The following is an 11568-nucleotide window of genomic DNA, read 5'->3' as shown; positions in this document are numbered from 1 at the left end:
GTAATATATTTACTGAGAAAAATGTTGACGTGTTCAATACTTATTTTACCCGCTGTAAATAAATAAATAAATAAATAAATAAATAAATAAATAAATAAATAAATAAATAAATGCCAGCTTTAATGGTCATAGTGTAAACAAGACTGAAGGTGTGGAAAAGTGGGAATTGTGGGACAATATCTCCCACATACTCTCCTAAACTGAGGAGCCCTCCCACCCCCCCATGTAGGAGTGGAGTGTGTTCCACCAGCAGGAGCCGGTTCTTACCCAGAGCCAGAACTTCCCTACAGCTCTTCCTGTTTTCATGACTATAAACTCTAGCTCTGAAAAGTCAGTGCTAACTCAGTCCCAACTCTGTGCTGGGCCAGAAATAAGAAACTGTTTTTGTGAGTTCCATTGGATGGGTTCATGGAGATCAACAACCAATCACAGTGTAGTGATTAACATGTTGAAAAATAGGCAGTTTGACTTTGCCTAATTTATGACAAAATTCTTCGTTTCAACATGAATATGAAGTCAAATTAGCAGTGGAATAACATTATATCAGTTTGTGCATGTGTGTGTGTGTGTGTGTGTGTGTATTTTAAACTGGCTGTCACATAGCACTGGGCATCAGGTTGAAGTATCCCACAAAGTGGCCTTCAAAATTGCTGTATTCAAGTGAATTCATAAAGACCCTTTTGAAGCTCTGTTTGTTAAATTTTTGTTTCTTTTAACCTCACTGGCAGATGTTCAGGGATCCTGCTGAGATGCTGTGTGTAACTCCTGTTTGCTGCATTGTTTACAAAGCAATCATAGATCAGAAATGATCCTTCAAAACACAGACTGATAAACCTGTGTTTATAAAAAAAACATCTGGTGGTACTTAGACATCTGTTTGCAGGAATAAGCATAAAAGCCCTGTGATCTGTAAGGAGAAAGGGTCTTTCTCCACTTTGATCCTCTAAGGTGGGAGGGGAGTGAGATTAATCTGCATGTGCATTAATCTGCATGTGAATTATTCTGCATGTGAATTAATCTGCATGTGAATTTAGCTTGCATTAATGTAGTATCTCATGCAGTTTAAAGCTTCAGACTTCACACTCACCAGTTTTGAATTCAGAAATCTCCCTGATGGGAAGCAAAATATCTTAATATGGTCTGAGATTTCCAAACTAGACACTCTCCTCTCCATGACTGCACCTTGAGATCCTGTCCATGAACACTACAAACAGGCTCAGAGACCATGGACAGCTCTGAGAGAGTCCAACCAATGAGCTTGACTTTGTTCCAAAGATGGAGACACAGCTCTTGAGATGAGACTAAATAGCCCTTTGAACAAATTTGGCACTCCACATACTCATAAGTCTCCTGTAGATCTACAACGCACATGTAGACTGAAGGCTCAAGCCCTTAAGCACCTTTGCAAGGGTAAAGATCTGTTCCACTGTTTCATGGCCAGAATAAAAGATCCACTGCTCCTCCTAAATCTGAGGGTCAACAATTGGTCTGAGTCTCCTTCCAAACACTCTGGAGTTAAATATCTTGGGGAGGCTGAGAAGTGTGAACACACTCCCCGGGTCTTCATTGTAAAAAGGGACCATTATACAGGTCTGCCACTGCATAGACTTTGCAGAGCAGTGGTTCCCAAACTTTTTATCTTATGACCCAAAAATATCCATGGCAAAAACTTGTGACCCCAAATATTAATGGTCTGAGTACACGAACTTTGTTAATAACCCTAAAAACACAGGCTTTTTGACAACCTAAACAGCTTGTACACAAATATAAATACTTTTTTATAATTTTTGTGTGTTTTTGTAATAGTTATAGGGAAAATACTACATTAGCAATTATTTTATTACCCTTTAAATTGATTTCTGGAGCTTATCCAAGGTGCTTCATGACCCAAAATTGGGTCCCAAGCCCAATTTTGGGAACCAAAGTTCAGTGGTTCCCAAACTTTTCAGCTTTTGAACCACAAAATAACAGTAGCAGAGACCTGTGCCTCCAACTATTTTTGGATGATAAACATTTGTATCAGGTTAACTAAACATGGGCATAGTAACAATATTTTTATACTACATTTATCCATTTTAAATACACTAACCTCACTCCTTTGTAACAACTAAGGCAAAAATGTAATTAATTCTGAAAATCTTTTCAGGACCCCACCTTGATGTTTCGGGACCCCACTTTGGGTCCCGACCCCAGCTTTAGGAAACACTGTCATCTCACCATTTGTTGACCTTTGACCACCTGGGGTCAAGCCTCTCCTCTTCCCAGACTTAATAGACTTAATCCAATCTTTTGACCCTTTAATATGTTTGACTTTTATCTTTGTCTTTCTTTTAAGGGCTCTCCAATTTAGCTTATAATAATTTGATATTTGTTGTCTCTGATTATGTTTAGACTTTTATGAGTTAATAAAAAACAGAATGTTTAAGCCAATGCTTATATTTTTATGTTTTTATGTTGTTATTTCTTCTATTTTGATGAGCATTATTCATTCGTTCTTAATAGTCCATTTAATCAATGTTCATGATTAATCATTAGCTAATTAGAATATTAATGTGCTGTTTTTTTAAGAGTTTAGTTTAGTTTAGTGTTTTTTGTGTGTATTTTGGTGATTGAACTATTTTGAAAAACTTGGGGTCCAAGAACTCACAGAGTACTCTTAATTAAAATCATGGTGGCGATTTTAATGAGGGGTATATCTGCAACTTTGCTCCAGTCCTTCATGCAACGTAAAGGAGTTAGACAATGAAACTGAAACACCTGGTTTTAGACCATAACATTCCCTTTCAGACAGCTTCCTCTTGCGTCCACAGTTAAGCCTGGTTTATACTTCAAGTCGCACGTCTTTTCCCCCCTACTGAGTGACAAAAAAATTACACAACTTCCGTCTGCTCTCCCACTGCTATCCCCCGGTGACAGCCGTCTTGTGCATTGCCCCCAGTCAGAACTGTGCCGACGGGACGTTGCGGCTCTCAGTGTGTGATAGGTCCAGAGTTTGTGGGTGTGTTTATGAGGCGCACTGCAGCAGGCAAGTGGTCCTCGTGCAGCTGGACCAGAACAGGACCCCATGCAGCTCAATTCCTTCTGCGTGTTATTTTATTTAAAATTGTATATTTTAGAAACTCCATTTCAAATGATGTTTACTGAKTAGTCCTCTGCCGCGGATAACAGAGCAGGCAGGAGGGGGAGAGGACAAGAAGAAGAGCGGTGGACTTATTTCTAATTTTATCTGACTTATTTAATTTAATTTTTATTGTTTTTATCGTCCTGCAGGCTCTGAGAGAAAATTTATTTGAAGCTGAGATTTTTATAAAAATCATTAGATTACTCTAAAGCAAAATGCGGGAAAATCTGTGTCAATTACAGACATTCTGTTCACGTGAGCAGCTGTCAGTCAGCACCTGTCATCCTCTAGACTCACGACAGAGCGTGTCTGAACCAATCACTTTTGTTGGCATTGATCAGCTGACTGATTTAAATACATCTTAACATTCATGAGGTACTTTGCATTYARTGWTWATYGTTGAGTGTGGGCGTGTAGAGGGTAGAACCTGAGGCYGGACCTCGTGCGCAAACTCTGAGGTGCGGCTGTGATTTATAAAGGAAAGATGCGCAGAAACATGTGTACGCACGGTTTTATAAATCTGAAATTTTTTTTGGCGTATGCCATTTCCGCCTTTTGGCCGTATGTTCACTTTTAGTATGGTTTCCACGTAAAGCTTTACAAATCTGACCCCAGAACTCTAAACATTTAAAGACCTTTATATGTCCATATAAAATCTACTTTACTGAATCTTCAACCCTCTAAGGCTGCGGTTCACACCGAACAAAATTTCAGTATCAAAAACACTCCCAACGCTTCAAGTTGGATGCATGTGCACGACGCATCACAAGGGTTTGGTGAGTTTCACCTCCCAGGAGCTGCGAGCAGACAAGGCTAGCTTTCTGAACCATTTTTGTCCCAAGTCCAGTTTGATGGGCCGCTGACCTGCATCCGTGCCGATATCTCCTGCCAGGACATCAACTACAGGCACTCGATTTCAGTTTAAGAGCTCCTGTCCATCTGTCTCAGGTTAGTGGACATCACTGAGGAAACTGTCCCGTCGGAAAATGTGTCACTACATCACAGAGCAGAGTCTCTCTGACTGGTTGATGTGCAGTGTCGAGCTGCAAAAGTTCAGATTTTCCAACTCCAGCATTCAACGTGCCAACACTCATAACAAGCTTGATGCACTACGGCACTTCCCAACGCTACTTGACATGCYTCCCTCATAGACTTTACATGTAAACCTGATGCTCCTAATGCTCAAAGCTCATTTGGTGGAAACGCAGCATAAAATTAAATAAGCATAAAAAATTGGGCGGCACGGTGGCTCAGTTGGTAGAGCTGATGCCTCTCAGCAAGAAGGTCACCGGTTCAAATCCCGGTCCGGGGACCTTTCTGGGTAGAGTTTGCATGTTCTCTCCGTGCATGCGTGGGTTCTCTCCGGGTACTCCGGTTTCCTCCCACAGACCAAAAACATGACTGTTAGGTTAATTGATAACTCTAAATTGTCCCTAGGTGTGAGTGAGAGAGTGAATGGTTGTTTGTCTCGTTTGTCTCTATGTGTGGCCCTGTGATGGACTTGRGACCTGTCCAGGGTGTACCCTGCCCCTCGCACTGTGACTGCTGGATATGGGCACCAGTGACCCACYCAACCCTGAAGAGGAAGAAGTGTGTACAGAAAATGGATGGATGGCAGCATAAAATTCATGAAATAATTGTTGACTGAATAAACTACTTCAACTCATAAAAGTGAATATACTAAAGGAACCCTCCACAACATGTCAGGCACAGTTTTAGTCCGGAAGTGGCCAATAATATTTGACACAAAGGCCCACAGAATCCTGATTTCTCATCTAGAGTACTGCAGCGTGACAGCATTAGAGTAGCTCAGATCTTACCTGTCAGGAGCTATTTTCCTGTAAGCCTTTCTTTTTCATCCCTCTCTCACTTGTGGAAGTTGTCAAAGTTCTATTATTGGATATTATTTTCCATTTATGTGTCCTCTCTAGGCTTCATCTTTAAGAAATACATCTTGTTTCATGGTGACGCAAACCACACTCAGATCAGTTCAAAAGAAACCATTCTTTTACACTAAAACCTTTGTTGACTATCTTGCAGATGATAAAGGAATGGTTTGGTTTTTTTATTGATTTTCTGTCAAATAGTTATTAACTGTTAATACCTTGTCACATCTGGATTGTGTCATAGAAAACAYCATACGAAGAAGAAAAAAGTCCAAAATAAAAATCAAATGACTAGTAACGATGACCTCATGTTCTCTTATGTAAATAAAATATGATAAATAGTATAACTAAAGATAAACCTCTACACTTCTGCACAATGTTGTTACTACATGAATATATGTCCTGAAGCTGCTGAATCCATCAATCTACAGCAGGGGTGCCCAACCAGTTGCTCGCGGGTGACGAGTCGCCCGCCAGCTGATTCCCAGGTGCCCGCAAAGTGCAACCTTGCTGCGGAGCCTCTAGCGSRGGCTTTGAGCGTCGCATCCCAGAGTGGCTGGTCTTGTTTGAAAGCTCTGGTTCTGCCCTACAAGGTGAAAGGTGAATGAAGTCCCTGCGACATTCCCCCGCAGGAGAAATAAGCAAAAAAAKCTCCAAAATACACACCATCGGACCTCCCGCCAGGGCGGTTTTGGCACCCCCTCCCAGCTAGGAGTGTCAGAACCCAGCGTGTATGGTCGAGTTTTAAAGCGTTCTGCCCTACAAGCTGATACTTGAATGGAGTCTCTGTGATGTTGCCCCGCGGAGCTATAAGCAAATTACGCACGACTTAGTGCATTTTACACGCATTTTTGGGAGGAAATTTCAACCTTCGTTCACTTCTCCCACCGGCTCTGAGCATCGGAGTGAGATGACTTTGGAAAGCTACGGTCCTCCTCTACAAACTGGAGGTGGTTGCAAGTTCCTGGAACGTTCCCCCGCAGAGCTATTAACCAACGACCAGCCGAAAAAGGCACTTTGGCGGGCGATATAGTACTCAATTTACTCCGGAGCCTCTAGCGCCGGCTCTGAGCACTGGATCTGGGTGGGAGAGGCTCATTTTAATGTTCTGGATCTCTGCTACAACTTGGAGGTGGTTGCAAGTTCCTGGGACATTCCCACACGGAGATATAAGTGATCAAAGGTTGTCGGGCGAGCTCCAGCGGGTGAAACGGCTGATTTCCAGCACGGGGCTGCTTGTGGTGATGCAGGGGAATAAAAGGAAGAGATCCAGTGAGGTGGAACCGCGGTCCTACGTCCAGCACCCACTCTTTCGCCTGGATTCAGCCAGAACCCCCTGGTGGGCGATATTCCTGCAAAAATGCATGAAATTCAGAAACCCACCTGATGGATCTGATCAGGTGAAACCGGTCCTGGAAGCTCAGCACCGGGTTTTCTAGCAGCCTGTGAGAGAGTTTTATATTGTGTGCTTTGACTTTGAAAAAAAAAGGGCAGTACTCTTGTGGTAGCCATGTTGACCCTGATAGATTTTTGTTTTGTTTTTCCTCCCCTGTATAGAGAGAAGAGAGGAGAGTTCTTTGAATAAATGGAGACGAGTTCCCGTGCTTCAAAGTTATTTGACTCTGGTTCTCAGTGTGCAGGTTTCCAGCCCTCATAGCTCGCACGTTACAGTGAGTACTAATTGAAGGAGGTAAAAAAAATTTGATCCTTTTTGTTCGAGCATCACTTCTCTGTTTCTCTGTCAGGAGTTAAGTAAGGATTTTATCTTTTTTATTGTAGGTAAATATATGGTTAAGTAGATAGTTTTGTTAGACAATACTTTAAAATTTAAAATAAATAAAACTAGCAACACATTATGTTCTGCTTTATTTACGTTAAAGAAGTGAGGAGTAGGGAGACAAAATTACGTTTTTTTGATACTGAGACTGGACGAATAGCTCTCGGCAAACTGCTGACTTCAAAAGTAGCTCTTGGTTCAAAAAAGGTTGGGCATCCCTTATCTACAGGGAGTTGAGTYATCTTTTGGACCAACAGGATGCACTGATCAGGCAGACGGACACATTCATCCGTGTCAAGGCACCTACAGTAAATTCATGTGGATCTTTGTTATTTATTTCCTGTTTGATGGCCAACAGTASTTYTTTTGCAATGAGCCTTACAACTAAGCTTGAGCTTGAACCTGAACTTGAGCTTGGTGTTGCTCTGGTTTGATACAGTTTAATTAGACTTGTCATATCTTTTACCTGGATGAGGTCTCGGGCAAGCAGCTCCAACTCCCCAGGAGGAATGCTGTCGTCCAAAATCTCCCATCGTTCCCCCAGGCGGAACTCCATCACATAATGCTGGATAGGTGCTGTGTGATTGGCAGGTGGGATCCAGGTCAACAGGACTCCCTGCTGCGTGCGATTGGCTGTGAGGCACCGTGGTGGGGTAAGCAGCACCAGTGGTTCAGGGGTACTTGTAGGAAATACTGTAAGAGCACATAACGGTTGGGAATGTTAGTGTCTCGTCATATGTTCAGCCCAAGCAGCTTGAAACCAGTGAATCAACAACAACTACAATGGTTTGGTCTGAATTCCGTCTTATTCTAACTTTACCAGCCACTATTTCACCACTTTTCTGCTGCGTTTCTCTAATGGTACGTTCACACCGAACGCGTTTTGAGTGGCAGGAGCGGCTGATTCACATGCAAAGTCTATGAGGACGTGCCTCTAGGGGTCGTGCGTCYCGTCACGTACGTTTTGGGTGGCGCGCAAGGAAGGCGGAAGGGGCACAGAGCGTTTTGTGCGCATTCGGTGGTGTGGAAGCTGCCGGCGCCCGAGCCGCCGCCAGAGTTCAAATATCTGAACTTTTCGTCGCTCGACGCGTCTCCCACTGAAAACCGAAACAGACGGACTGGAGATCTTTACCTGGAATCGACCGTGTGCAGTTGGATTTTCTGGCAGGATTTATCAGCACCGATGTGGATCAGCTGCTCGGGACCAAAAAAAAAAAAAAAAAAAAAAAAAAAAAGGAAAAAGTCCGTCAGCTGGCAGCTTCTGGAGTGACGAAACTAACCAAAAAAATCACCTCTAAATCATCTGGTGAGTTAATTATCTGCTGTGGGCAACACTCGCTTGCTTTTTAGTAAATAAATCAAATCCATTTTCTTTTATTTTATCTTTATTTCACCCGCCGAGGACAAGCTCCTCCCACACCCCGCTGCTGSTGCTGCTTGTTCTGGTCTGAACACTAGTGCGTTCTTTGGTCTAAAAATAGTGCGTCCAACGAGAGGCGTTTTGCGCTTTTTGGCCGCTAAAAACGCGTTTGGTGTGAACATAGCATAAGTAGCTGGTTTTGTTACTGTTCCTTTAAGACGTTTCAAGCCCCACCCCCCTTCGGCTTCCATATGGGTCCACTCCAAAAGCCTGTATGCCATGGACTTCCGATTCTAGCACTTCCACATTCCTTAGCCCCGCACCGGTCTTCACAGGCAACACAGTGTTATCAAAAGATTTTTTTCACTCAACGACTCTTAATGATCTCCACAGTACAGAATTAGCATATTACATGTACCAACATTAACACAGGAGATGTACAGGTTCAGCCAGGTGGAAAAAAATCACTCCAAWGTGYATTAAAGTCATAAAAACAAAGGAAAGACGTTCGTGTTTATGGTTCCAGAATTTAGCCCTTTTCACTATTCCTTGGCTGCTTGTTCGGTGAATTTTTTATGTAGAGCTGTGACACTTATATTGTTGGAAAGAGCAGAGTCTGGGCTTTAAATCGATGMGSTACTTGTATGGTTTGGATCGTTTTCTCCGACGTTGGTGAACTGAAAACGTAATGATCTGCTGCTCTCGTTGCTGGGGGGGGGCATCGGGTTTTGTCTACACTGTAATATACACTCTAACATGTTTTTACTTTTGCATAAAACTCATGACAAAGTGGCCTAAAGTAATTTCATACTCTGTATAACACATCCGCGCATGCGCACACACACCTTCCTTTGTACCGGCTGCTGTGTTAGCTTCCTGCTAGCTGTCATGTGGAGGTGGTCTTTCCTCTCTCGTCTTGGCAGTAAAAGGGGATAAATGTARATTTCCCTTTTGTAACCTCCGTCTTCTCATTTCTGATGCTGGCTCTTGAATATCCTCAAGTTAGAAATGCTGATTACAAACACAAGCGTGAGGTTTTATAGCTAAGTTTTCCCTGTAATGCTACGATCCTCTGCTGTCACCTTTCCTCCTCATCTAAAGGAAAAAGGATAAAAACTAACTACTGGATCGTGCCTGCTGGTTAGTGGACACAACGGCACACAACTTAACTCATGTTTTATACCAGTAGAGCACAGATGCTTTAACTTTTGGGACTTTTTCACAGACTAGTACTAGCAGCTAACGCTAAAAACAAAGGCWGTAAGCAGGGAGTGGAAGAGAAAAGCGGGGCTGGAATTTTAATGGAAATACGTCATCAATGGCCGTGGCATTTAGGCTATTTGAGAGAGGGGGTTAGCATTTTCTAGCGATGCAGAAAATTTTTTATTTAAAATTTAATTAAAAGGTGTGAACAACAGAAGACTTGTTTATCCAGCCTTACATGTTGGAGCCAGAGTCTGACCCAGAACCAGTGAAGAATGAAGACGAGGATAGTTTAATTGGTAAGTTCAGACCTTATGTAGCAGTTCCATCACAGACAATTTGAAATAATAGTTCACAAAACGCCATAGAAAATAGAGAAAACTGAACGGCTGAAAAATCTGACTCAAACAGAATAAAGATATCTTTTCAGCACCTGGTTAAACTAAATTCAACTTTTCTGCCTCCTAGAGACTCCAGGTACACAACAAAATGTATTTAAAGCTAAAAAAGTGGACTGTGAATGATATGTCCCCTTTAATGATTTTCATCTATAGCATGAATAAGTGGTTAACAACGTGTAGCTTTGACATATAAATATTACACAGCGACATGGCACTTTACAAGATGGCAGCCAAACAACCTGTCTAGCACTGTCCGTGGCCAGTCCAGTGTGTTTCTAATTCAGTGATAATACCAGCCTACAGTGACCTCTCTGAAACTTAACATAGTTGTTTCCACAAACTATTCCTTGCTGCCAAATATGTTTTTGTTGAATCCTTTTCCTTGTAGAGCTGAAGTGAGATTACTCACCTAGTGTGTTCACAGTGACAACTTCGCTGAAGGGGCCTGTGCCAAGCTTGTTCTGGGCCAGGACACTAAACTGGTATGTTGTCTCTGGTTCCAAGCCAGGCACCATCATCCAGTTGTGGCCTCCAGGAACAGATATGGAAACCCAGTCATGAGGACCTAAACGCTCCCTCTTCAGCCTGGACATAAGTCAAAACTAGATGTGAGCAGACAAACTGGAACAAATTGTAAAAGAAAAAGATGATTGAAATGATCACACAGCCTTAGCTATTAATCATACATCATATAAGAAGCAAAAAATAAAAAAACGTATCTTAATTATTTTCAATCAAAGTTGATCAGAAACAGCCTCTGACCATTGTGTCCGATTACAGCAAATAAAGACTTTAACATAAACACATTTCACATATTATTGTTAGAAATCTACCCAGCATATTTTGCAGCTTATATGGATGTGACAATATTGTACTAATATTATTGTCATTTCACGTTTGCACCAGTCTCAGAATTGTTTAAGACATATAGATGCAGAAGACGTACATWTTTACAGTAAACTGAGTCCGTCACAGAGACGCTGCTATACGTTCTTTCTCCAGCCGTGTGCTGATCTGTCAGCAGAACTGAACCACTCTGTATGTCAGTAATGGTAATACAATWATACGGCCTCATGCCAATAGCAGCATTGATGCAGGTGCAGGTTACTGTGTCTTTCTCCTCAGCTTGTTGGGAACAGATGGACGCTCATAGGGGGAGACAATCGCTCTATGGAGCTCCAGCAGCTGGTTCCTGGTATAAACAATAGGACCACAGCTGCTCTTCTGGTTACCAGACACAGTTAAACGTAAAATTTTCTTCTTCTTGGGTCAGACAGATAAAGCTTGTGTATGCACAAAACGAGCCCAGAAACTTGCGTACGCCACTTTTCATGCAAAGGTTATGATTTATAAAATTCAAGCTTGACGTGAAAATGTCCGGTGCCTCACAGCTCTGACCCATGTTTACGCTCATTTTGGAGATGTGAAACTGCGACACAGATGGTGAAGTGAGGAATTATAGCCACACTCTGTAATGATCACTGTCAGATATTTAACTTCACTTCATAATCAGACTTAGATTTACTGTATATTCAACTTTATCATCAGCTTTCTTAACAGTAATATTTGTTTCTGCTGCTGAGCCATGAGGACCTTTGAATGAAGTTTGTATTCCTCACGCGGGGTTTGGGTGTATCAGCTGCAGATAGCAGCGGCAGCGCAAAGTAGGAGGAGGGGGGCACTTKTTTCTAGCTGAAAAACAGGACAATGGTTGGGTTATTTAATCTTATTTATTGTTTAACATTCTAGGCTACGTTCACACAGCAGGTCTTAATGCTCAGTTCCGATTTTTTGAAAAAATCCGATCTTTTTGTGTGAAC

General features: G+C 42.1%; 1 protein-coding gene across 1 annotated transcript in view; it reads right to left on the bottom strand.

Annotated features, from left to right (window-relative positions):
• Positions 1–11568, bottom strand: part of LOC106524006 (protein turtle homolog B) — a gene marked incomplete at its 3' end in the record, with an annotated part of 144073 nt that overhangs the window by 9692 nt on the left and 122813 nt on the right. Inside the window, 2 exon segments of the mRNA XM_014017625.1 lie at positions 7251–7477; positions 10158–10333. Coding sequence (XP_013873079.1) covers positions 7251–7477; positions 10158–10333 — 403 coding nt within the window.

The sequence above is a fragment of the Austrofundulus limnaeus genome, unplaced genomic scaffold (genome assembly GCF_001266775.1).
Source record: "Austrofundulus limnaeus strain Quisiro unplaced genomic scaffold, Austrofundulus_limnaeus-1.0 Scaffold173, whole genome shotgun sequence".
NCBI classification, from domain to species: Eukaryota; Metazoa; Chordata; class Actinopteri; order Cyprinodontiformes; family Rivulidae; genus Austrofundulus; species Austrofundulus limnaeus.
This window is presented reverse-complemented; position numbering and strand designations above follow the sequence as displayed.